At 46.2% G+C, this 26,925-nt stretch overlaps 1 protein-coding gene and 1 long non-coding RNA gene across 8 annotated transcripts; one reads left to right on the top strand and one right to left on the bottom strand.

The window, feature by feature from the left end:
- Window positions 1-10,211: 10,211 nt before the first annotated feature.
- LOC136520427 (glutamate receptor 3.5-like) lies at window positions 10,212-19,184 on the bottom strand. 7 transcript variants are annotated; one of them, XM_066513934.1, is made up of 10 exons: window positions 18,236-19,184; window positions 15,244-16,589; window positions 14,891-15,168; window positions 14,736-14,767; window positions 14,232-14,638; window positions 13,456-14,089; window positions 11,694-11,800; window positions 10,942-11,101; window positions 10,542-10,585; window positions 10,212-10,438 (listed from the first exon to the last, which is right to left on the bottom strand). In XM_066513934.1, exons 1-6 carry the CDS (start codon window positions 18,492-18,494, stop codon window positions 13,553-13,555), a joined length of 2,859 nt encoding a protein of 952 aa, XP_066370031.1. In that variant the 5' UTR covers window positions 18,495-19,184; the 3' UTR covers window positions 10,212-10,438; window positions 10,542-10,585; window positions 10,942-11,101; window positions 11,694-11,800; window positions 13,456-13,552. The 7 variants fall into 7 exon arrangements, with proteins under 7 accessions (XP_066370031.1, XP_066370035.1, XP_066370032.1 ...); XM_066513938.1 differs by having other exon boundaries at window positions 11,028-11,101; XM_066513935.1 differs by having other exon boundaries at window positions 10,942-11,084.
- A 3,194-nt stretch (window positions 19,185-22,378) lies between these two features.
- LOC136519486 (uncharacterized) lies at window positions 22,379-26,605 on the top strand. Its single transcript, XR_010774936.1, has 3 exons — window positions 22,379-22,895; window positions 23,015-23,193; window positions 26,302-26,605. It is a non-coding gene; the product is annotated as an uncharacterized lncRNA (long non-coding RNA).
- Window positions 26,606-26,925: the final 320 nt, after the last annotated feature.

Here is a 26,925-nt window from a genome sequence, read left to right as displayed (position 1 = left end):
AGAATGCCTTATATTTAAAATCATGATCTACAATAGGCTCTTTACCCTATGAGTCTTACTAGTATGATAGGATCATGATATGCTATAATCCTGATCACATGTTTATATTCCGCTGTTACAATAAATTGTTCGTAACTCTGATAATATGATTATATTCCGCTATTATATTAATAAATATTATACTCTGATGTTGTATTAAAAGTGATGTAAGAAATGGTTCAGAATGATGTAAGCTTTATTCTCTCATTTGTGATCCTGATGGCAAAAATGTGGATTTTCGGGTTCTCCCCTAGGATGTGCTCGACGGACCCGAGTAATTTAATGTTCTCCCCTGAGTGCTTAGTGTCTAATGGAAGACAAGCACTCCTGGGAGGCATTAGATTAGACGGTTCTGCCACAGGTGGTATCAGAGCGTAAATGAGGAAATAAGGCTTCGAAAACCTTTTCTAAATTAAAATTTGACAACAAATTCTTTTTAAAAAAATTAGGACGTTTATATGTGAAGTATATAAGTAGCCCTATTACTATGGTTATGTATCCAAGATAGTTGGCACTCTGCTGACTTAGGTAGGCTTAATCAAGTTTTCTATAGGTACACTGACTCGAGCATAGTCTGATAGTATCGACTAGTTATAGGGAGAGAACGATATGCCAAAAATCTGAGAACGGTTGCCCTATATGTTGGCAACAGTGAAATGACGTATAGGACGTGCATTCATGCATATCCTATTTATGCATTGTAGCGCTAGTACTGCTTGTAGATACGCTACCCGTAGGTGTCATGTGTGTCAGATTGATGTTGGATTGTGCACGACTGCTTTGTTCCTATTCTAGAGTTAGGTCTGCGCTGTGGCTTCGTGCTCCACGTTCGCTCATGGTTCACGCCTGTCGTGATCCACGTCTCCCCGTACCCCTTTTCTACGCTCTTATCGAACCCTTGCCCTGTAGTCGTACTAGTCAGTAATGGCATCACACGTCGCCCGCCTTGAACGTGTGGAATTTGGTCGATTCATCGTAGTGATCCCACGCGGGAACCCTGGTGAACCGCGCCAAGACCACTGAATGCTCCGCCTTTATATGTAAAGCCTGGCTTAGCTATTAGTATCACCCCTCAGCGCACTTTAGCTCGCCTAGCATTTCCTTTGAGCCCACATTTCTTTTCGCTCAGCCTTCCTTGCAACCACCGCCAGAGATGGCAGGAGCCTAGGTTAGTACCTACTGCCTAAACGTTGAGGGTTTTCCCAGAATCCTGCATGCCACCCTGCAAAAGCTCGGAGTCAAAGATCATCCCGAGTATGAGGGCCGTGAGTATGAGGAGCATAGCACCAAGCGGTGTGAGGTTACCATCTACATCGGGAAGAGTGAGCAGTTCCCCGACCTCACCGAAGCCTAGAGTGTGACCGCAACCGGGTTTTGCTTCGTCAACACCTACCAGGTTGTGGCCTACAAAGCCTTGCGGTACCTTTGCCAGATCTATGAGGAGCCTATTGCCCGTACCCCCATGTGGTTCTTTCCACCTTTGGATAAGAATCGGCGGGCATGGAGGGCTCGCATGGAGGCTTTGCAGGGGGGGATGCGCAAGAGGACAGTCCCACTGTGGTGCACTTGACCACGTTCTTGCTCGCTCTAGATGAGCAGTATGACCATCAAGCCTTGGAGCTGAGGGCGTGCCTTCGGCGTGCTGATGAAGCCGAGATCTTCAACCGGATGCTCTAGGTGTAGCTCGCCGAAGCGCATGCCAGCGCTACAGCTACTGAGAGCTGGGAGGCTACCATGGAGGAAGCTCTAAAGAAGGCTGATGATCAGCATGTCCATCAGCTGGGTGAGGCCTATCTATTCACTATGGCCAGGCAGAGGACATTGGCTATTGATAGGTAGGATGCCCCGATCTTGGAGGGGCTCCCTATCCACCTGCCTGAAAGAAGGTGAACCAGTGATGCAGAACCTCCAGCACCTCCACCGTCGGAAGTGTTAGAAGCAGAACCCTTGGTTCCTCTCACTCAGCCATTGCCACGAGAAGATGTAGAGTAGTTGCCTTGTAATGCTGTACCCGTAGTAGTAGTGCATTTCGTCGCTGTCCTCGGTATGGTACTCTTGACGTTGTTGTCACCCGTAGTTGTTGAGATCATCCGACCGTAGGTGAATGCTATGTCGTGAATGGGAGCCTGAATGCCTATACGTTGTACCCATGTAAGATCGCTGGAATATGCATTTTGTTTATTTCGCTGTGTTTATTGCATTTATCTACCTTAAGTTCGTTAGATGTGCTTAAGTTTTCTAGGGTCATATTAAGCGGGTTACAAGAGAATTTGACATTCAGATGGTAGCAGATCAGCCGTAATTGGATGTTATTGGACACTGTATCAACTAATTGTGGGTGTCCCAGCAGAACACTTGAATATCTTTAAATCAAATCTGCCGTTGGATTTGAATCCCTTGTCCCTTGTTGTGAAGGGAACCTTTGTTGTGGAATCTTCCTTTGCAATACCCCCTTACTCTGTGGTCTATGACCCCACTGCCTTCATAGCATGTAAGTTGGTAGTAGTGCCTGGTTAATAGCTTATGGTGCCGCGACGACATCAAGGGCTCCCTGTGGAACAGTTGCCACATGGTGACGCTGCTCGGCACACACTGGTATCGAGGTTGTGGACCAAGTACCTTTACCAAGTCACACCGCCATACTATTTTATTATAAAATTTTCTCCTTGGAAATATTCGGGTGTTCAAACAAGAAATCCACAACGGGTTGATGTAGAAGTGTTCTCTCAAGGTAAACAAGAGATGGTTTTGAAGAAAGAAAGTATGACATGGTTTGGTTTATGGGAAAGATGAATGTGGTCGAGTAAAGGAAAGCAAAAGGAGACTAGTAAGGAAAGTTAGCAATGGATAGTCAGGAGTAATTAAAAAGTCTGAGTGGATGTCATGTCTCAAGCCTGTGTTTAGTTGACCGCGCTACGCATGCTGGGTCATTTCACCGTGTGCCCTACGAACGCTATCTGTATCGGGCTCCTAGCTCCCCATTTTCGCGTGGCCGCGGCATCGTGCAGTGCTCGCCGTCTTTGTGCACTATGCGTTTCTCCTTTTTCCCAGCATCCGGTCGGCTCTCGACTCTCACGCCTCGTCCCTCGTACTAGACCCCCCTCTCCTATCCCTTATCATCTGTCGCTCGCGCAGTGAGCGCATCGTGACTGATCTTATCTCCCCAGCATGACCCGTCTGTGTATTCCATCCATGCCGTCTTTAGTTCCGGTGTGTTGCGACTCACCACTGTTCGCCCCTATAAATACCCTTGGTCCTTGTTCTTCTTCTTCATCCCCATTTCCTCTCACATTCACAGCAGAGATATGAAATCTATTCAACGTTGTGAAGCTAGGTTCGTCAGTCTGAGGTGATGGTGTAATCTAAGGAGAAGAAAGGATCCGATTCGTCGTAGAAGTTCAAGTTCCCTTTTGGGTAGTTAATCTTAGGGTTCACGATGTTCTACTTCTCAGTCAACTATTTTTTGATCTGTTGGTGCTATGTCATATTTTGGATAATCATCTTCTTGTTGTTTCTCCATTGTCCTCGTCTATCTTGACTGCTGGAGTAGGTCTCGGTTGTACCAAGTTGCTCTTAACCATGTATCCCTAGATCCCCATGTGGTTTAGTATTCGAAGTCATGTAAACTTTCGTGTAATCCCTGATCTACGAAATGTAATCATGTTTCCCCTCTTCCGGTTCTTGCTTCAAATCTTGGGACAAGATTCTTTTTAAGGGGGGTTGGTTGTAATACCCCTGGTGTTACGATCTCGTTTAGCACCGCGTTTTAGGCCTAAGAAAAATTTTGAAATGATTTTCTCGGATCTTGAAATTTGACTTATATTTAAAAGTATCACTCGTGGCGAGTTATATTGAACTAACTAGTTGAGTAGTTCTGGAATGTAGTCCAAAACTAGAAGTTATAATTTTCTAAGTCGGAAGCGATAGATAATGACGCGTTAGCATCTAAATTCTAGCTAAATTTCTTAAACACTAACTTGATATTCTTGTATCGCTAGTGGCATCCTGATGAGTACTTTGGCGTGGAGTGGTTCGTAGAATGGTCTGACATAGCGGGGTTATCTCTAGATTGCTCGAAATTCTTTAGAACGCACGAAGAACTACGTTCGGTGCTCTGTTCGTGAACCGGCGCGCTGTGCGATGAACCCATCTTAGCCTTCTCGTATCTTTTTTCCTAGTCACTCTTTGGTCGCGCCAAGTGCTTCCCTAGCTAGCTGGTGGCATGGACTTTGGGTTAGTGAAGTTGGCAAAACTTTAACCGCGCTGGTTGGCGGCCTTGGCATCGCTTTAAAAAGCGTGCACGGCATAGGTTTCGGCCGTTCGGTCTTTGGCCACGGTCACCACACGCTTCTACATGATCTGCCATTTTTGGATGCGTCGTTGCCTGGCTACCGGCTGGTCGCCTGGCCGAGCCAGCCGTCGTCGCCACGCGACTTGTCACCGAGCGTCTGCTCGTGCTCTTGCCGCGCCTTGCCCTGCTACCGTGCCGCGTCCGTCGCCTTGCTGCTGCCCATCGCATCATGGTCGTCCGGTCCCAGTCGCAGTGATGAAGCGACGCATCCCTGCCTCGCTTGCCCCCGCTCAGGTTTTGGCTGCTTTGAGTTCAAGTGCGTCGTGACATCCGTTCGCTACGCCTGGCCCCGCGCTACTGCCGGCCGTGTGGTGCCGTGCTTCCCTGTCCCCTCCCTCATCGCGCCTATGAAGCTGGGGACGAGCCATGCATGACACCTAGCTCATCCTTGCACCCGAGCCCATCCTGTAGCCCCACGCCACCTCCTCTGCACGCTGTTGCTCCACGGCGACTCGCCGCCGATGCCCTGCCTCCGCGTAAGTACTAGCGCCTCCTTGCTCCTCCTCGATTCTCCGCGCTGTCATCGCTGTTTCCACTGCCACCGTGGTGCGCACGTCCGCACGGTAGCCATAGCGCGCCTAAGCCGTAGCCCCGTTGTGTGGTCCTGTGCTGCACCAGCGCCTCGCTGGTCTATCTGTGTCAGGCCGACTGCTCTGACGCTACTGTAGGGCTCCATCCCCATGCTGCCCCGCACCGCGTTTTCGTCCGCACCGTGCCTGATGTGATCTGCCTCGGTGTCCGTGCCACCATCGCACCATGCTCGGGACCCGCAGTGTTGCTCTCCCTACTCCTCCGCATGTGCACGCGCCGCTGCTAACTTGCCCTGTTCTTGATGTCGCTGTGTTCCCGCCGCTGTTGCTCTTGACCGCGCGCATGCACATCTTCTTGGCGCTGTCCGCGCTAATCGACACGCCATGCCAGCCACACTATGCCACGTGCGTCCCTACCCCCATGCCTTGATTACTCGACCAGTCAGCTCGCCTACCCGCCCAGCTCAGAGCTTTTTAATCGTTTCGTTGTTGCTAGCCACCATGATCGCCCTCCCTCTCCTCCTAAATTCCTTGTGCACGAAGGCGCCTCCCTCCAATTCCTTGCACTCGCTGGTGACCAAGGTCCATAGCTTGCCACTATAGCCAACCGTGGTGGGAATCATCCACCAGAGTAAGCGCGCGTAGCATCACCGTCATCGCCGGTCTGTCCGTCGCTGTTACAGAGCAGGTTTGGGGGTAAGGCCCAAAGCATTGGTAGTAGTTTGATCAAAGGCGATTTCTAACTCGCCTTAACCTACTTTACCTGATGCTCATCTCGGCTTGGTCAGGACCTTCACCAGCGACATGCTGACACGGCCGCGCCACGCCCAGAGCGCCACCGCCCTTCACCGTGCATGTGGCCAGCCCCCTCCACGGCTTCATCGCACCAACCAACCGTTGCAGCAGGACCTAAGTGAGGCCTGGTATCTTCGCTACCCCTCCACTCTCCCTGTTTCGTAGTCATATCGCCGAAACACGCGCGCCTTGGTCACCATTCATGTTGGCACGTGGGCAGACATGCCCCTACACGCCGCTGCCCTAACCATGGGCTGTTGCAGTCCTATGTGGCCACGCGGACCCCACGCTGGCTCTACATCGCTCACAGCTAGCGTCCCGCTACCTTGGAGCCTCTCCTGGCTGGGTCTGGCCACCGGTCGGCCAGCTCTGTGCCGTGCTCTGTTCCAGGGGCAGTCGGGGACCATGGTAATGCCAAGACGAGTAACTTCAGGGTCCTAAATGCAAAACATGTGACTGAAGTCAATAGTGTCAACAGTCGTAAGGAAAAATTAGAAAGACTATGAGGTCTCTTTTGCTAAACAGACGTCCCACCCTAGGCTTTCCCAGCTGGACCGCCCTACCGACACCGTTCCTAGGCCGTCCGCACTGCGTGGGCCGTCGGACTCACTAGTCCACCGGCCTACTACCGTCGCGCGCCGGTCCGGCCTATCCGGGCCGCTCGCTTCCGCGCGGTGGGCCGATTGGTTGTCGACACGTTGGGCCACGCCTAGGCTACCGTGGTCGCTGGTCCAGGCAAGCTAGGCCGCTTCGGGCCCAGGGGTCTTTTCTTATTTCTTCGGTATTTTGTTAATATTAATAACCGGCCGCATGCTTGGAAATTCAAAATAAATAGTAGAAAAATCATAAAAATGCCAAACCAGTTTTGTTTAGTTCCAAAAATCATGATCTACCTGTTAGTATATTTGGTTTACATAGTTTGATAATATTATGGAAAGCTCTATAATTAAGTTAAGGTGCTTAATATTGTAAAATATAAACTTGTAGGAATTTCCATGATAAATTGGTAATCTTGTTGGATCTAAAAATTATACAGTAGGCTCCTAGCAATATTAAGTAACCGTTGTAATTCTTGTAGCTCTAGAGTAATTAGGTTGCTAGATAGATAATGATGCTCTATTTCGAATAATGAGTAAATCAGTAGAATGAAATAAAGAAACAACCTTGGTTTATATAACTAAAATAATTGTTGGAAAATAACATCTTATTCGATAGCGTGGATAGGTAGCCTAAGTACGGTCGTTGTTAGAGCTAGCCCATTAACTCGAGAGGCGTACGTCGTATTTTATGAGTCACGATTGCAGTTGATTAATTGCACCTTTGCATTGCATCGCATGCATATCATATAGGTACGATGATGAATCAATGGATCGATTGAAGGATGATTGGGAATCCGCAGATAGTGTAATGTTATTGTCTCCAGGAGATGATGCAATGGGCTTTCTATCCAGTTGATGGTGGATGATCTAAAGATGCAGATACTAACTTTTTAATATATATCTTACCCAGACAAGCCCCGGTGCATAACCCCTACTATTCTACAGTTTAAATTATATTTGTGTATTAAGTTTTAAGGAATTGAATGAAACCCACTTGCATATATATCTTTACCCTATGAGTCTTACTAGTATGACATGATCGTATAGAATGCTATGCTACAGGACTCCGGTAGAAGTCGAGTGATGGCTGTCACTCGCGAGAGATAGAAAATATATTACTGTATTATTATCACTTGGAAAAATATAAATGGTGGAAAGGAAAAATGGTGACCGGGTAGGGATATGGTTTGGGTATTGGTGGGTGTAAGAGGATGTGTCGCCGTGGACTTAGGGCATAGCTTGGTTACACTGTTTTCCCTATCTGGTCGGTTAAGGACCGATCATTGCATAAGCCATCGAGGCAAGTCACATATTTTATTATCCCGAGCACATACTTATGTATGGGTGCTTGGAAGACTTGTTGCTCTCTTGTCGTGGATTCGGCTCTTTTTGGACCGACTATCAGGGTTTTATTTTGGTGGAGAAGGTTCTTGCACCGCACTGAGTCCGGGACTTAGAGGCGGAGGCTTAGAGTCCCAGTTTGGACGGGGATCTGGACACCTGGGACAGGAGAGTGATGGGTTGGTCCTGCTTGTACCTTGGGTACAAGCGAGGCGTGTGTTTTTGGGTACCCAGCTGGGGACATTGGTTCGCGAATCGCTGCCGAGTCGGTACGGCTTGTCTTGTGTGTAGTACCGTAGTAAGAACTAAAAGATGGAAGATAGAAAGAAAAGGAAATCTGATTGCTTGCCATCTGCTTGAAAGTAGTACATGTGCTTACATAGAATGGTTAGTTAATGAACCAATGCGGCTATTAATAAAAATCAAATATAAGGACGCACACTTAGTAATGCTTTCTACAAATGCAATAAACCCGCAAGCCAGATAGCCTTGCATATCCTTGGAGGCTTTTCTTTCCTCCTGTCGGGTAAGTCTTGCTGAGTACAATTGAGTACTCAGGATTTTATTCCCCCCTGTTGCAGGTGACAGGTGGATGTTTAAGCTGACCCTTGTGTATGGATACCTCCTGGTAGGCTCAGCGAGGATTCCTTTACGCTGCGATCATAGTTTTTATTTACAACTCTCATCAAATGTTTTTATAAATGAAAGTTTATAATCTGTTGGCATAGTTGTTATATATCAATACTTCATCATGTCATGAATAGATATTTATTTTTGCTGTAATCCTGATCATATGTTTATATTCCGCTGTTACAATAAATTATTCGTAACTCTGATAATATAATTATATTCCACCGTTATATTAATAAATATTCTACTCTGATGTTGTATTAAAAGTGATGTAAGAAATGGTTCAGAATGATGTAAGCTTTATTCTCTCATTTGTGATCCTGATGGCAAAAATGTGGATTTTCGGGTTCTTCCCTGGGGTGTGCCCGATGGACCCGAGTAATTTAGTATTCTCCCCTGAGTGCTTAGTGTCTAATGGAAGACAAGCACTCCTGGGAGGCATTAGATTAGACAGTTCTGCCACACAAAACGTACCACTTTGCCCCTATTCCGTCATCCTCCCCTAACGGTGTTAACTTTTGTATAATTGGACAAAAATGCCCATGTGATTTTGCCCTTGGTTCTTATGAGTATTTGTGATTTTACCCCTGGTTTGGATAATACATTTATATTGTGTTTTGACAAAAAAATGTTACATTTTGTCAAATATATTTGGCATAATTTATAGTTATTTCAAATTATAGTTAATATTAAAAAATATTCAAAATTTTGACAGCACCTTAGCAACAAATCTGCACCATACCAACATGGGCACACAATTTGGATTGGGTACGAGCTTTGGGTTGGGTTATGTGGTGGGACCCACCAAATAAAAAAAACGCTATATAAAGGTCTTTCTTCTCTTCCTTGTGACCTCGCTGCGCTCCGTCACCCAATCCTGAACACAGACGGCGCCTGCAGCAACTCCTTGCTGACGGCTCCAGCCTCTATCCCCCATAGGCGGCGGATGAGGGCACCCTTAATGATATAAGTTAGCACCTCTAAGTCAACTTCTTCAATAGTGCTACTCTCTCTATTTAGAACATGTCTAGGTTTAAAACTAGAATTATGTTTTAGTAGTTCTTAGCAATATTTCACAGTAAGATTAGGTTCACATAACACTCTCACGTGATCTGAAAATATATGTACGAGCCTAGCTCTTTATTAAGACATAGCTTTTCTCTATCTTCTGTTAAAAAATATGTAAACAATGCTAAGAGTTGGCTTATGATTCGGCTATTGCGACAGGCGTCGGCGGGTGCGATGCTTCAGTTGCTCCTGCCGGCGCATGCGAGGAGTCGGACAGGCCGCGGCGGGTGACGCTCCTCCTCCTCCGCAGACCACGTGGGAGGCGGAGGGCGGCGGGGAAGCGGTGGCCGGCATCCGTCGCGGCTGTGTGACAACGGAGGACAGCGGCGACGTCCCTACACTGCTGGCTGAGCACCGCGGCCGAGCGCCACCGTTGTCCCGCATGGGCCTAGCTCCACGGTCGGGAGCAGCCGCCGCCCCGTGCGGGCCTAGACCTAGGGCGGGAGTCGCCGCCACCCCGCGTGGGCCTAGCCCTGAGGCCAGGAGCAGCCGCCGCCGGATGCGCCCGATGCCCCTGCTCGATGTACCAGTCTGTTCGGCTGGTATTAAAGCCGACTGATAAACCGACTGAAGCTGTTTTGCTGTGAGAGAAAAATACTATAGATTCTAGTTGATAAGTTCAAGCGAACAAGCAAATAGCCGCGACGCAGCACTCGCGTTTTCCTAGTTGGATGAGGGAGAGGATGAAGATAAGGATAAGGGGCATTTTTGTCTTTTTCGCGTTCATTTTTACAGATTTTGAATTTTTTAATTTATTTATTCCATGTCTATCTAACGGCATCCTAAAATACTAGTTTCATGTCCATGTGTTGCTACAAGACAACTAAATTTTTTTACTAAGAACACACGGATCGCACGTTAAGATAACAATACTGTAAAATTAAATACCGATGTTAAAGTGACATTTAATCCAAAAGGCAAATGTCACGGAGAGCGCAGCGTCGCAGACTCACAAATTGTGCTGTATAGATCTTTCCATGACGCGACTAAAATAATATTTTATATCGGCCGAAAAAAATCTCTAATATCTTTTTTTTTGCGCAAAATAAATCCACGAATAAGTTTCGCCACATCTCCATACCATCCTGTGTAGTATATATGTAAATATTAGTGTCTATCACATGAGTAATACTGCGTGTCTTAAAAAATCTCTCACAAAATATTAAACACAAAGTATGTTATACTCACCGTATAAATATATGTGGCTTAGGTCTATTCCACGCAGGCATATGCTGTAAAATAAGGTATCCAATTAAGTGTCTGTGACAAAATTCACCATCAACAATATATAGATAGTTAAATCATAGGTATTATTATTGCAAGCAATGATGACTCTGAGTTAGTAATAGTTAAATATAGCAATGTTTTTTTTTACTGATGAATTTCAATTTGAAGACATCCTCGTTGCATTCAGAAATATTATTGCAAGCGACAGTGAACATATTTTTAACATGTTAATGACAACATCAACTGAACAAAGTTAGTCTCATGTCATTTGGAGGCATATTTATTTTCTATATGAATTTCACAAGATCTAGAAAAATATATGCACTATCTTATTTTCAGATTGATAGCTTCTTCATTGTACCTCACGTCTCTTTCATAAAGCTTTTAGCCCTTCAGCATCTTATTTTCAGAAGATACGAAGTGAAGATGGTCGTCCTTGGTCCTCACCTCATGGACACAGCAACGAAGTGATGCTTGAAGGAGGTTGGCAGTGTTCCCCTAACGCTGAAAGTGCATGAAGCCTGCATGTCAGAAAACACACAAAAAATCAAGAATTTTTAAAATGCAACAACCAAGATTAAATTTTGGCACCAGGGGAATCAAGCTCTCGATCAATATGCCACCCTCCAACCTCGAACTTAGTGCTGAGAGTAAGGCCCCGTTTAGTTCCAAAAATTTTTTACATAGTAACCGTCACATCAAATCTTGCGGCACATGCATGGAGTACTAAATGTAGACGAAAAAAAAACTAATTACACAGTTGGTCAAGAAATCGCGAGACGAAACTTTTGAACCTAATTAGTCCATAATTAAACACTAATTACCAAATACAAACGAAATGCTATAGTGAGCCAAAATCCAAAAATTTTTGGATCTAAACGCACCCTAAGAACAAATAGCTGGCCCTCAACAAAAAGGATAGTACCAAGATTTACTGCTATATATGAACATTCAGTGCATGAATCTAGGCAACAGCAATGGAGAGCGATCAGATGTGGCTACCGACACCAACGCCCAAAACAGAGTAGAGTGAAAAGATCATTGTGCAAACACAACCACCGCCACTCCAAACTCTAGCTGGACAACAAATTACTAGATTAGCTTTTGAATTACCTAAATACTCCTGGACGCACCTGGAGTATCTCTGAGCACCTGGACGCACTTATTGACCATATGAGCGCGAGGCTGCTGAGCACAGCTGAGCGCTGTAGGAATTTGTTCTGCACAATTGCGGAGTAGAATCAGACAAAAGCCCACAACGAAATCTGAACAAAAGGTATTTAAACTGCAATTATTTTAACCAGAAGAATCTAGCTAAGTCCAATACGATGGATGAATAACAGAGATAATGACCACGACTTTTACACGAATCATTCGGTCAATCGGCCTCTGTCACCACTGTTCGACATGACTATGATTTTTACATGAAATATTTTTATGCATCGATGAGTACGGGCGGGGTGACGGCGGGGCTAGGCAGGGGCTTCGCACCTGGGTCTCCCGCATCCAGGTCACCGCCCACATCGCGCAGGGGCTAGAGTAGGTCCATCACCACGCAGGCGCCGTCCACGGCTGCATCTCGATCTCTGCCGCTATCGTATCCTACCCGGGCCTTTGTGCGCAACCGAACTCGCGGTCCCCACCAACGCCTATGAGGTCGGCGACTCCCCTACACGGCCTCGGGCTCCAGCGAGCCGTCGCGGATCTCGATCAGGCCGCTCTCCTCCGCACGGGCCTTGGTCGTTTGACGGCTGTGGCAGGCGACGGGGTAAGTGCGGCGGCAGGGGAGTGACGGGACGGGGGCTTAGGGACCAGCAGCGGTGGGGGTGGGGTGCGGGCGCCGCGGGGGGGAAGGCGGAAAAGATGGGGAGGTGCGCGACGTGTGCTTGGACGGAAGGGGAAGGGGAAGGGGAAGCGAGGTGACGGCGGCGCCGATCGAGGAACCCGCGAGCAACCCGTCAGCGTTGCGGTGCGGGGGCGTGGGAGAGGGAGAGGGCTTCAGCGGCTTGGCGTGCGAGGAGGCGGATGACGACGGGGACGGCCGCCGCCTGCCGTCCGTGACGGGGATCACGCACTGTCTTACCAGAGCCGATCTGCGCGCAGGCCATGTGAGGTCCCGGACCGCCAGCGAGATGGGGAGGGAGAGGGAGACGCGCTGGGGTCGCAGGGGCGACGGGGAGGGAGAGGAGGCTGCGGCGTGGGATCGCACGGGCTGCAGGTCGACGAGGCGATTTTTTTTTGTCACCTCTACTCGTCCTGCCGGGTAGACACCTATCGTCCTGCTGGGTAGACGTTGAGGTTAGAAATTTTTTAGCTGTAGATAGATAAGAGAAAAAGATCGTAAAGTTAAAATCATAAAGTTAAAAAATAAGAATAAAATCATAATTGAACTCTTGAACAGGGACAAAGAACACAGTTTTCCCAAAAAAATAACACTTTGCACAGCTTAAAAAGAATTCAATTGCCATGGACAATTGTTTAGTATAGAAACCGTGTATGTTTGAGACGAAATTCTAATGACCCTGATAAAAAATGGTTTCTTAGATCACCCTACTGCAACAACAAATCCTTTTAGTTTGAAGCTAGTAGGTCCTGTTTGGTTTCCATAAGTCAGGTGACTGAAAATCAGTGACTTATAAGTCATGCCTGTTTGGTTGTAGATGACTTATAAGCTCATGCCTGTTAAGTGAAAGGTGTGGACCCTACGCGAAAAAGGGTGGCTTATAAGTTTTAAGTAAGGGTGAACCAGCTTATTTCTTATAAGCAGGGGTGACTTATAAGTTGGTGGTGTTTGGCAAAATCAGTCACTTATTTCACTTTCAACTTATAAGTAGGTAACTTATTTGGAACCAAACGGGCCCTTAGATTATCATACCATATACGTTTTGAGGAGCGAGAACCTAATTCAGTATGTTATCTGTATATGTGCTTCATTGCTTTGCCTTCTGAAGGACTGAAGTTGGAAATATGTTCTATGCTGAAGGCACTGAATGAGCATCTGAGGATCCTGCAGCTTGGTTATCTTTATCTGAGGATCCTGCAGCTTGGTTATCTTTCTCGCTTAATCTTCGTTTCATCGTTCTCTTAATTTCCTCCTCCTTCTTGTCGACAAACTGTATAATCTCTTTGAAGCTGCCAAGGCGTGATGGCCTCCGCTGTCTTTCCACAGCATCAGTGGCAGCAGCAGCATCATCATCATCTGCTGCAGCTGCAGCTGTTGCTGCTGCACTGGGCTCACCAGCAGCTTCAGAATTGGAGTACTTGTTATACTGCCAGCATATTCGTATGAAAAACACCACCAGAGCCAAGAGACATATCAGGGCACACACGAGGAAAAGGCCCCAAAAGCTTCCGAGGCCAAGCCTGGTTGCTCCCACTTCGCTGTCATCAGAGGAGCAACTAGGCCGTGTGAACCACTCGTCGTGAATTCTCTGAAGCTGGCCACTCTCTGAGAGTTGAAGGATGGCTGTCGATAAGTCTGCAGCAAGGGGGGAGTCTCTCTTGAATGCCTGTAAAGAACAATGGAGAAGAATAAATTATTTCAATTGCAGTACCAAACAGGGATGTATGCTTCCATGAGATGCAATGGGAGCAGTTATCAAAACAAGGTGAACAAATACAGAAAAGGTAGAGAAAGAAAGACGAACATACAAAGCCCCATCCCTCCTTGGTGAACTCCTGTCCCACTATTCTGAAATTGCAGTGGTACGACAGGAAGACCTCAACATATGGCATCTCATCAACAATTGCAGCAACACCGCCATCTTTTGGTCCACGTTTAAGGGCATCAGCATACTCCTGGATCGTATTTAGTGGTACCAATCGATACTCAGGAATATTGAGCTCTTCAATCAGGTAATTTCTGGTAAATTTTCCATCCTGATATCCAATAGGTAAACCACTTGAAATCAAACTGTCGATCCCAGTTATTCCTGATGCGAGCTGTTGGACTGTGAGGATTGACGTCAAGCTAGCAGTATAACTTGAATTGATGATCAGGACAACGAACAACCATATGATCAACACAAATCGCCCAAGCGTGCTTACAGTGTTCTGTCCTGCAGTGAGTTTCTTGTCAAGATGTTTCCATCCAGACAGGGAAAGGATCATGGACGAATTAAGCATAATATCATGTGATGGATCTAGTGGACTTACTGTGTGAAAAGAACATTGTTGAGAAGCTAAACCTGAAATATAATAATGAAATGTCAGTCAATTAGAAAAAATTACCAACAAAATAATGAATTTCGACCAAGCCAGACTTGGTAACCCAGGATAAAATACATTCCTAAGTAGTGACAGAAGCATACCAAAATATTGTTATAAGTTGTCGTCGTGGAGAGCCTCGAAACTCCTCATTACTCCGATGCTCAAGAATCCAAACAACTATCCCCACAAAAATAAAAAGAGCACCTGTTACACACCACATCTCCAATGTGAACGGTTTAAGGAAAGCCCAGGCACTTGAAGTTGCTTGTTTCACTGGTGCTACTATCACAAGCCCTGACTCAATATAAGGCTGTGTGAATTCTGCAATCTTTGTTCTGTTTCTCACAATAGCAAAGTCACCTACAGCTGCATCTAGGGACTAAATGAAATGAAAACAAATCAGAGGACTGACAACAAAATGGTAACATACAACGAAAAAAGAATGAGAACATACATTGGCAGCAACCATATTAATAATGTCATCATAGTTAGGATTCTTTCTGCCATCCCCAATTGTTATGAATTGGCATGGAACTGGGTAAGGAAGCAGTTTAATTGCTGCATTGAATATATCAATGCAATAACCAGTCACATTATCAGGGCCCTTTCCACCTGCCACTAATTCCTTAAAGCTTGGTTTCATTGGGACACCAACCCTCAGAGGCTGGCCATTGTTCGGGAAAACCCACCCCTTTGGAGTAGTGGTGGAATCACCTGGCCAAACCACATTGTGGAGCCGCTGGGCAAGTGAAGAAGTATTTGGCGGCTTCTGATACAAAATTTCAGGAGCAGCAACAGAGAGGCCTGAGTAATTGGACCAATAGCCAATCAACCGGGAGCCAGAACCACCGATGTTAAGGATGTCATAAGCTGGGTGTACCAAATTGCGATCTGAATTAAATTGGACTGGACCAGTTAGGCCTGTAAAATTTGTGAGCAGAAGTTGCTGTAGCATCTGCTCGCCACCATCAAATATCTTGAGAGTTGATAGATGCAGAGTGCTGCCATTAGAATCATGCAACATTGGATCTGTAGAAAAGTTGATCTGCTGCCCATTATTGAGAAATTGATCGATACCACGAGCAACAACCCAAACTGAGTCATAAGCATAAAAACCATATGAGTTCAAGCCAGAAGTAATACTTCTATTACGAGCCGCATTATTCCATTTAGATGTGAACTTGTTCTTGGCATCAGATTCAGGAATGTGCGAGCGAAGAACAATCAGTCCCTGAAGATGACTCATATCTTTACGATCTCTAGACGTCGAGGAATCCAGGACAGCAGCTAGCCAGTCAGTTACTATCCAGACATAGCCACTGGCCATCATCTGGAGCTTGTTAGCAACAGAAAATATTCTCATCCCTGTGTCAGGATTGACATGCACAACCATGACCCTTGATTCCATCATATTTGCTTTAAACAGTACATCATTGATCACTTCTGTATTTGAATTCGGAGGAATAGCTGCTTTATATGAAATCCTCGCCCTCTTTGCTGCAAGCGCATCACCAAGGGCAGACACACCACCTCGCCCATAATCATCGTCAACGAATATAGCAGTCACCTCTTTCCACTGATAGTAATCAACAATGCTAGCAACGGCATTCATTTGGAAGTAGTCACTTATGGTTGTCCTGATGAAGTACGGATACTCTGATGCAGAAAGAGTAGGATCTGTAGCCGCAAATGATAGAAGAGGTACATGTAACTCATTAACAACATGGGAGATGACATGGCCTATCCCGGAGGATTGTGGGCCAATAACAGCAACCACATTTCTTTCCATTAGCTGCAATGCTGAAACAAAGTAATTTTTTAATAAATCAGTTCATGGACCATCCAAGCGAGCAGCAGGTACAGCTGATTAATCAAAGTTTTCACTTTTGTAAGTTTTCATTCTGCTTATATGGTCTAACTTCCTAAAACTTGACTCATGCTAATCAACAGCCTGTTCGGCTGGTGCTAATACGATCGTGGATTACTACTGCTGGCTGGTTTAGTGTGAGAAAAATACTGTTCTGGCTGGAAATTTACGATCGTTTACGACCAGGCGAACAGGCTGCAAACTTTCTTATATGTGACAAAAACAGGAAAACTAGTGTTGCTTCACACAAAGAGGAGCAGTCTTCAATGTATGACACAAGAAAGGAAAAATGAATATTGCATGAGAAGAAAGTGAAGGCTCGGATGCCCCTTAATAGTTAAGACATGTTTCTTGCACCATACAGAATACCACAAGCGATTTCATATGTTGTGCCATTCGTGGTACCACTGTACCGGTATGCTTTTCGTCTGTTTCTCTTCTATTACCAGGACAGTCTGGTTAGCAAAACTCTCAAGAAAGGACAAGGTCATCATCATAATTTCAAGTAGCAGTTGCTTTCTTCATTTCCAGTTTAAACATTACCAAATCATCTCATGAGACACGAGGCAGGCAATTATTGCATTTAGACTAATGAGGGAGGACTGACAAGTATAAATAATGAGCAAGAGGGCACCTTGACCTTAGTTCAGACAGATAAAGACACTCAAGAAATAATACATTGAAACGAATATCACTTGGCAGTCAACATTTAGGTCCTATAAATATGGGTTACCTAACCCAAGAGGGACTCTGAAACAGGGAAAAAACAGTCCAACAATGGTAACTCAATGAAACCGCAAATTGAATGAATTTCCAGAAACAAAAACGGATGAAGAGAACATACTTTCTTCCTCCATGTGCCAAAAGACTCGATACTGCAAAAGAGGACGGGGAAGGAACAAAGCAAGGCTACTAATAAGTATTACTGTAATTACTGATTACTAACTCTCAACGTGCAAGTTCTGGCATTCTGAATCAAGCAGTGGCGCCCACTTTGTTTCTTTAAGGGCGTGCAGATTGCAGATCAATATTTTACAAGGACCGCCATACCTATAGAACAGATGCACAAGTCAGATTGTGCTGGCATCTTCTCCACCACTATCATCTACTCCCGTTGTAAGTTGCTAAAAAAAAAAACTCCCTTTATATATATCAAGAAGGCCTATGTTTAAACTGTCGGAGGGTAGAGGTCTTAACAAACATCTAAAGAAGTCCAGAAATGAGCACTCACACGTTACTCTGTTTGGTTACCCTCATTTTGCTCGCTGCTGCTAGTGCTAAAGCTGGAATTTTTCTTCGTGGTCACCACTTCACTTTTGTGAATAGTTGGAACTGTAGACCGAATCATTCCAATTAAAAGAAAACAGTTCGCTCGAATTAGCAAACAAACATTTAGTCTGCAAGGCTGACCTCGAATCAAAACCATTGTTTTTTTTCAAACAAAAAGAAAAGGCAAAATTAGGAATAAGAAAACAAAATCGGTATTCTAAGTTCAATCTTCTTTGCACTCGAAATCTCTAGTACTACTAAGATGAGCAACAAAGAAGACTAGAGACGGGAAGAGCAGAGAGGAGCCAACCTTCGATGGTCCCAAGAAAGCCGCTGCAGTTGGTGTCCTGGGCGAGCAAGTTGAGGTGGGTGCCCGCGAGGACGGTGCGGTCGGCGTTGACGTCGTCGACGGCGAGCTCGATGGCGAGGCTCGCGGCGCGGCCAATGGTTGAGTCGTAGGTGAAGAGCGCGCCCACGGCCACCTCGCTGGGCCGCGCCGCCGCCGTGACCGTGACCGCGGCCACGGCGAGCAGCGCCAAGCGGAGGAGCATCACCCGGAGCAGGGCCATTGGCCTAATAACACGGCCAACGACGAGCCTCACTTCATTCAGGCCCGCATCTCCGCCGCCGGATGAGTCGGCGCTACAGCAAGAGCACCCGGCGCCGTCGCGGGCCGGAACCTTGGGGCGGGTCGCATCGGATGGGTGGGTCCTTGGAGCAATGGGCGGCGGAAGGAACTGGCCGGGGGAGGGGAGGCGCGCGGCAGGGTGTTTGGTTTCGTTTCTCACGGCCGGCCGGCCAAAGTTGGACGCTGATGGGAGCCTGGGAGGACCGAGGACCTGGCGGAGGAGCTCTAATAGAGTAGAGTACCGTCGGAAGGGAAGGGAAGGGAAGGGAAAATCAATATGCTGGTTCGTTCTGTGACTGTGAGAGGTGGCCTGGCCAGGTGGGCACCAAGAGGATGACAAGCCGGACTCTCTGCTCTCCCCTCTCTCTGTAAACAGGATTACAGGACAGCTCGACGGGCGACTGCTGTATCAGGATTCCGATTGAGAACAGCCAGCTACGTACGTACGACTCGTCCAAGCTCCGAGGCTCCGTTGCGTGTCCCGCGACAGCAACGCGGGGTACGTATCGGTTGGCCAGGGACAGTGAGCGTTGGCGCGAGCGCGACCCGGAGGAGAGGGCAGAGCCCAGAGCAGAGCATGATGTCGCGTGGCATTCGCAGTCACGGGCTCAGCGAGTCAGCGCTGGAGGAAGGAGAAGGAAGGCGAGAGGGAGATATTTTTGCAAGGAATGGTATATATACGTACGTACGTCGGCGATTTGCAGCCATGGAACGAATAGGATGATGATGATGGATCATGCATTGCCGAGGATGGATTTATTCGAGTGGTACGCGACAAGGAAAGGCGAAAGGGGTGACGATGAGGCACAGCAGGGGCCGGCCGTCGCGTGTCCAAATCGTGCCCCTTTATTCCGTTTCAGCACTATTCAGGATCTGGTCACTGGTACACAAGTACTAGGAGTCACACAGACACCGCTACCATGGATATGGATGGACTCTGAACTTTTGATATGCTGATGAGTACAGCCATGCAGCTGGAAGCCTGGGATTTTGGTAGATCATCAGGATTCCTTGCTCCACCTCCGAGGGACCAGCTTTTCAAACATCAACCCAAACTAGCAATAAGTACTTGCTCTGATAACAGACATATGAGCCCGTTCGGCTCGACTTGTTTCGCTTGTTTCTTGTTTCAGTTTATTCTCTTTCACAGAGCATTATTGAATCAGTTGAAACCAGCTAGAACTAGTTGATACATAGGGGCAGTTCGCTGGTCTGGTCTGAACCAGCCAGCCGGCTAATCCCCTCTCATTTCACTGTTTACAAAACTAGTCAATAGTGTTTTTCTCTCACAATAATTCAGCCGAAACAGTGTTTTTCAGTCAAGTTTCAGACCAACGAACGGGGCTATAGTAGTTTTGTGTACCAACCGAACGGGCTAATAACCCTTTTCTAATGTGTTCCACACTCACCAGCAAATTTATTAGGACTCATCATTCATGAAATTTGACAAGTATAAGGTACCTCTTCAACGCGGGATACATTGCCCCTCGATTAGCCATGCCACGTAAGCCTTTTTTTTTTACTATTACCGCACATCCCCTCCGAGTCCCAGGCCATTAGGCACCGTTCGGTGCTACTGTTAAGCATGGTTTAGTTCCTTCTCTAGAGTTTTGTCGATATCCCATCGGATGTTTGAATACATGTATGGAGTATTAAATATAGACTAAAAAATAACTAATTGTACAGATTACGACTAATTTACGAGACGATTTTTTAATCCTAATTAGTCCATGATTTGACAATATGGTGATACACTAAAGCTACCGTAATATGTACTGATGATGGATTAATTAGGCTTAATAAATTCGTCTCGTGGAGTACCGATGATTTTTGTAATTTGTTTTATTATTACTATCCAAACACTTCCACGTGATACCCCTAAACTTTAGCCTTGGATTTAAACAAGGCCAAAAATTGAAGGACGGAGTCGGCCTCTGGGACTGTTCATGTGGGGCCCTCGATGCTCTAGCTGTTGCCATGGATTCATCGTCGTCCGCATCGCACCAATATCTATACCTAATAATAAGGGTCTATCTCGTCGTCAGCCCTTCAACCTCGCGCTCGCGCCGCTCATCGCATCTTCTTCAACCTCGCGCTCGTCCTTGCTTACCTGCTGCTCCAGAGCTCCTGCTCAACTCCCTCATGGCGAGCACCTCTTCCTACAGGTGACGCTTGCCGTCGTCATCGACGCGCTGGCTCCAGATCTAGGGTCGGCCTCGGCCATTAACTCACGGCTCCGGGCGACACTGGGACGGACGACGAGCTCGAAGCTCCAGGCGGCGCAGGTGTGTCCGGCGAGCTCCGGGCTGCCGGGCAAGAGGCAGTGGCGGTGGCAGCGGGCGACCTCGCAATGGATAGGAGGCGTTGCTCACCTGTGCAACGGGAGGGAGTGATGCAGGGCACGAAAGGTTGACAAACGATGGTGCATGGGGCAACTTGGTGGGCGGCGGTAGCGCATGGTGCGCGAGGCGACGGTGGCGCGGCGGCAATGCGTGCCGCGTGCGGTGGACATCGGTGGGGTGTGCTGCTAACAAACGGAAGGGGAGGGAAGATGCAGGTGACTGATAGATAAGCAAAAAACCAAGCGACTGAGAAGGATTAAATCTGTAATAATAAAGAGCCAAAATTTCTGCCACAATTTTTTTCGTCCAACTCCGATCTCTACTCGGATTCTGATTTCTTGTCTGGTAATCCTCTTTTCAAAGTGTCGTTCAGTTTGGATCAAATCTTTAATAATTTTTCTTTCCATAATTTTCCTTTCCTTGATTTGTGTCGCCGCCTCCAACGTGATGGACTCCCCGTACGAATCCGATAGGAGAAATCAAATACAATACAACAACTCAATAAATAAAACGGATGCAATAGGAGAGACCGAATACAATACAATGACTCAATAAATAAACTGAATACAAATTGGGTTAAATTGAACACCAATTAATCCAAATATGCAAGGCACCATATCAGCGCACGCGAGGCGGCGCGAAAAGATGCTGATCGGAACGACAATGGCGTGAGGCGTGGAGACGACAGCTCGGGCAACGGAGGGGCAACCTGATGAGACGGCGATGTGAGCAAGACTGAGGCGAGGAATGGGCGACGACGACGACGTAGGGCGAGGTCAAGGAGAGAGGAGACGGCGACGCTGGCGCGGCTGCCAAGTCGTTGGGGCGTGCGGCCACTAGGGCTTCGTCGCATGTACCTGCTAGGCTGTGGGGACGCCATCACGTGGAACTACTGGGGCATGGTCGTGTCGGGGCTCCGTGTCTGCCAGGGTGATGTGATTGTCAGCCCATCAGGGCTCCATGGAGTTGGAGGCCTCAGAGTACGAGTGGATGAGACCACGTGACTCCCACTCCAAGCTAGCAGATAAAGGATGAGAAAGAAGAGAAGAAGAAAGAAAAAAAAGAAAGAAGAGAATAAAATAAAAAAAAGAAAGAAAAAAAAGATACGGTATTGTGTTTCCCATTGATTAATTATGTGTTATTGGTCTCAACTTTAACAAATTTTGCACGATAAAATGTTTATACACTATAAGCGGTATGCTTCATTATATTTGTTGATTCTTTAATGATATAATTGGAAGTGAAAGTGAAAACGTGTGCCTTTGGCCCTTTATATTCACCTACGCTATGGCATAGATGCAATTGATTACTTAAGTGGAAGAAAATATATTGAGTCAAAAACTATAGCTTTCTAGACAACACAACGTACATATCAAAACTTTGAATGACGCTATATCTTTCCTCCCGTTACAATGCACGAGCACTTTTCTAGTAATACTCCCTCCGTTCCTTAATATAAGCCATATAGTTTTTAGCACCAATATTAACGCACGGTTTGGGGAAGGATGGGAGACCAAGAAAAAAAAGAAAAATCAGGTCATTTTCTCTCTCCTAATCAGATTGCTTCCTAAATCTAAGGGATTAGTAGGGGCATGTACTATGTACGGTGAAAAGGTTTTCAAACTAATCAGCGTGGGAGCTGATACGTACCTATATTTTGAAATTTTCTTTAGAAATCTATAATATGGCTTGTATTAAGCAACGGATGGAGTAATAAAAAACCAGCGTCGCACCTCGCCGTCTCCGCCCCTACTCCGTCGCTTCTTTTCCTCTCCCCCGTTTGATCCGGCAGCCGGCCTTTCCGGCGGCGTCAGCGGCGCCCGGCCCATCCTGCGGAGGCGCGCGGATGCGGATGCGGCCGCCGTCCCTTCCGGCGGCGGCGGCGCACGGAGGCGGCAGCCAGTCCTGCCGGGAGCTGCGCTCGCGACCCTCATCTTCATCTCTGCCTCCAAGCCTGGCGCTTCCCCAGGTCTACCTCGCCGCCGTCCTGATATAACGAGGTTGGCGTCCTCCTCTTCTCAGTCTCAACCTGGGGTCCGATGGGGTTGTTGCGGCCTTCTCGATGTGGAGGTCAGTTTGGTTACATCTTGGCTAAAATTTCTATTCGTTTTTTCCTGAGGTCCTACACCTACCGCTGGACAGGAGTGGAGACTCCAGGATGCACCACCCCTCCCCCTCCGCTCCAGAGATGCAAAGAGGGCATGACGGTACAGCTGAAACATTTTGAGGTGTCATTTGGGACGGACCGGCTTCAGTGGTCGCCACCCCATGCATGCCAACAAGCATGGTAGCAGCCAGGTGCCGAGCCTCACTCCTCCCTTTTAATCTCTTCTATGTGCCGTCTACGAAACACTGTTTATGGTTTCTTCTTTTCTGAATTTTTTTAACAAATGTTTTGTTCAATTGTCACCTGCGTAGGATCTGTATACCTGTGTTCCAACCTAAAAGTGATTTTCCCTGCTTTAGTATGTACATTTGCCATGTTCGCTCGGCCGACAAGCCATGACTTAAAGTACGGTTCACTCATTCATTACGAACGAAAAATACTGTTCATTGACTGGAAAAGTACGGCTCATAAATCTGCTGATGAATTCGTGTGGTAAATATTTCTACAATCAGCTCGCTCTTACGAGTATAACTTAACAAATGGATGAGTCTATGTTGATAGATGTTCCTGCAGATTTATGATGACCTCATGTACATGTCTCAGGTATGATTCATGTGCCTTCGTATTTAATGTCATGTCATAGACTGGCAATCATATTAGAATGTTTCCACATTTCATGGGCTTGCTTTTTGTTAGTTGTTGAAAAGTAAGTCATATCACTTCATCATAGTCTTCTTTGATTAGGTTCATGGATTCTCTGAAATGTTAGTTTCGGCCGTTAGGACATCTTAGGTTATCAATGAGCATATAAAAATTGACTTCATTCAACTCCGCTTCCTCATGTTACATTAAAGGGTCATTTTGCAATACAATCATTAATTCTTCTCCATGTTTTACGCTTGTGGTCTCCATGTTCTATGCATTGTTGCTATGTTAATTATGCATCTCCATATTGGGAAGCATGATGCTGGTGGAGGCAATCACGGTTATGTCAGGTGGAATGTCCATCTCGTGGAGAGGTTTTTACACAGTAACAAAATTAATTTTTATTCATTCGACCATTAATTTCTATGCAACGTCGGTGTCAAAAACTTTTCTACGCATCTTGACCGGTGATTCTATGTATCGAATCGGCCATCACATGTCATGATTCAAATTTCAAATCTTGGAAAAAGACGAGAACGTCTACATGTTTCTATGCTCTCGCTCATAAGTTCTATGCGTAGACGAAAGCATGATCTGGTGGAGGCAATCACGAATGTACCAGGTAGAATATTCATGTCGCGGAGAGGTTTTTACGCGGTAACAAAATTATTTTTTATTCATCAAACCACTAATTACTATGCAATGTCAGCGCCAAAAACTTTTCTACTCATCTTGACCATTGATTCTATGCATCCAATCGGCCATCATGTGCCATGATTCAAATTTCAAATTTATGAATTTTAATTTTTTTCAAAAACATATTCATAGTGGATCTTGAATCGTGCACAAAAATATCTAGAGTTCAATGGTGAAAATTATTTTTGAATCGGATGCTTCGTTGAGGAATTATAATGAAAAAACGAAAGCGATTAGATTGGATGCGTGCATGTATGCATGCGTCAGCTCTATCAGGTTGTGTCAGGTGGAACGTCCAGCTCGCGAGGAGGTTTATATGTGGTAACGAATTAATTTTTATTCATCCAACTACTAATTTCTATGTAACATCACGATAAAAACGTTTCTACGCAGCTTGAACTGAGCTTTTATGCATTCGATCTGCTAGGTCTACACTAGTCTCCTACCTACGCGCGCAGCCGTGTGGACCTAAATAGTTGGGCTAGCTGGGACTCTTTATTAGCTATTTGGAGCCCTGGGCTCCACACACACACATATATATATATTTATTTAGTCAAAGCGTCACACCTACTACGTGTTCGTTTGGGCTTGTTTGGCTGATAAGCTATGGCTGAAAGTACTGTTGACTGATTTGGTGTGAGAGAAAAATATTATTTATTAACTAAAAAGTACGATTTATAAGCCAAATAAGCCTAAACAAGTTATTTATTTACCATGCTCCGTGTGCTATTGTCTACCATGCTCTGTCACTACACTTATACTTACACGTCTGTAATATGCCGGCGCAGCAATAGCGCCCCTAACGTGCTAGTATTATAACATACACACACATACACATACTATAAAAGAAGAGGGAAGCCCTTTAATTTGTACAACATGAGGAAAGAATGGTCTTGTGGGTTTATTGGGCAACAGACAACAGCAAAGCTTCCATCACTTTCAGAATAGTCGATGTCAGTCCAGCGTCGCCCTAGACCTGCCTAATAAAAGGTGTAAAGCCACGTCGCTCTCGATCAGGCAAGTTGGAACCGCCCGGTAGAAATCTCTCTGTTTTTTAGATAATGGAAATCTATGTATAATTTGAATCAAAAAGAAAAATCACTGTATAATTTCCATAGAAAACCAAAGGAGTTGTAATTTTAGTCCATTAACCGACGTAGGAGTACATTTCATTGTACGGTAATGCTCCCTATAGGGCGTCTGTCCATCCCGACGGACCCTGTTCACATCGCTCACACGCTCTGCGCGCTGCGCGCCCCTGCTTGTGGGATGGGCTCTGCCCTTGCCCGCGTCGCCCGCTCGCTTTGTACGCTGTGCGCCCCTACTTGCTGGATGAACTCGGCTCCCGCTCGCGCCGCGTGCCGCCCCACCCCCTGCGCGCCATGGCGCGTGCCCCCGCTCGGACTCGCGCCTCCCGTTGCGACCGTGCTCCATCCACCTACCGTGGCCCATGCCGAGGTTCGTGCTGCCGCTGAGCTCCACGCTGGCGACCTCCGTGCCACTCCGTGGCATCGAGCTCCACGTCGGCGTCGAGCTCCTCGACGATGAGCCTCTATTTTCGTCCAAGCCGCAAGTAGATGTTGCGCTTGAAAGCACATGTTGCAAGCGTCTGTTTCAACTGCTTCAGATCTTTAAGAATTATGTTACAAGTGTTTTATATGGATGTTGCATATGTTGCAATGGCTATACACGTATGTTGCAAGCGTTTGTTTCAAATGTTTCATTTGTTTTTTTTTTCAGACGTATACTGCAAGTGTTTTATTTAGATGTTGCATATGTTTCATACATATATTACAAGTGTTTTTATTTAAATGTTGTGTATGTTTTTGCAATGGATTTTTATGTGTTTCACATGCACGTTTCAATGGTATTATCTGTCTTCACACGCATGTTGCAAGTATTTTATCTGGATGTTTCGAACTAGTGTTGCACGGGTTTATAATATGACTCACCTACAGCTGCAGCTGTTGATGCGCCGTGCATGACTGTGGGAAGCGGAGGGATAGGAGGCATGGGGCGCGGGAAGCGGAGAGGGACGCGCGGAGAGCGGCGCGGACGATCCCCACCTGAACCTGCGCGGGCGAACGTGGTTGTCCGTTCCAACTTCCGGCCGCTAGTAAAATCGGCGTCTTCAACGTACATTCGCAGCACAATACTCCTAGTAGTATTTGTACAGTTACCGTTGGGGTCGCACACAGCTGGCAGCTGGGAAACAAACAAATGCTCGCGTCCAAATCACTTCGCTTGGACACGATCAGTCGATCACGGTCATGACACTAGAAATAAAGTAGTATAAAATTATAAAGACAAAAGATAAACATTCGCTTCAATCTTTATATTATTTCCTAGGTTTGTCGGGTGATGTTCTCTCATGTGACTATCCATGATGAAGTCATGATACAGTCGGACTACATGAAAGCTTAGCGGGATTTGTGTATACAGTACCCGGGTGAAAATCTTTGCCTCATACTCATGAATTTTTTTTATTTTTTTCTTCTTCTCGTAAATACTATTTTCAGAGCCGCATTAAAAAAAACTTGACATTTTAGTTTTCATCTAATCAAATTATCTTAAATTTAACC

Source organism: Miscanthus floridulus, chromosome 18, assembly GCF_019320115.1.
Source record: "Miscanthus floridulus cultivar M001 chromosome 18, ASM1932011v1, whole genome shotgun sequence".
NCBI classification, from domain to species: domain Eukaryota; kingdom Viridiplantae; phylum Streptophyta; class Magnoliopsida; order Poales; family Poaceae; genus Miscanthus; species Miscanthus floridulus.
This window is presented reverse-complemented; position numbering and strand designations above follow the sequence as displayed.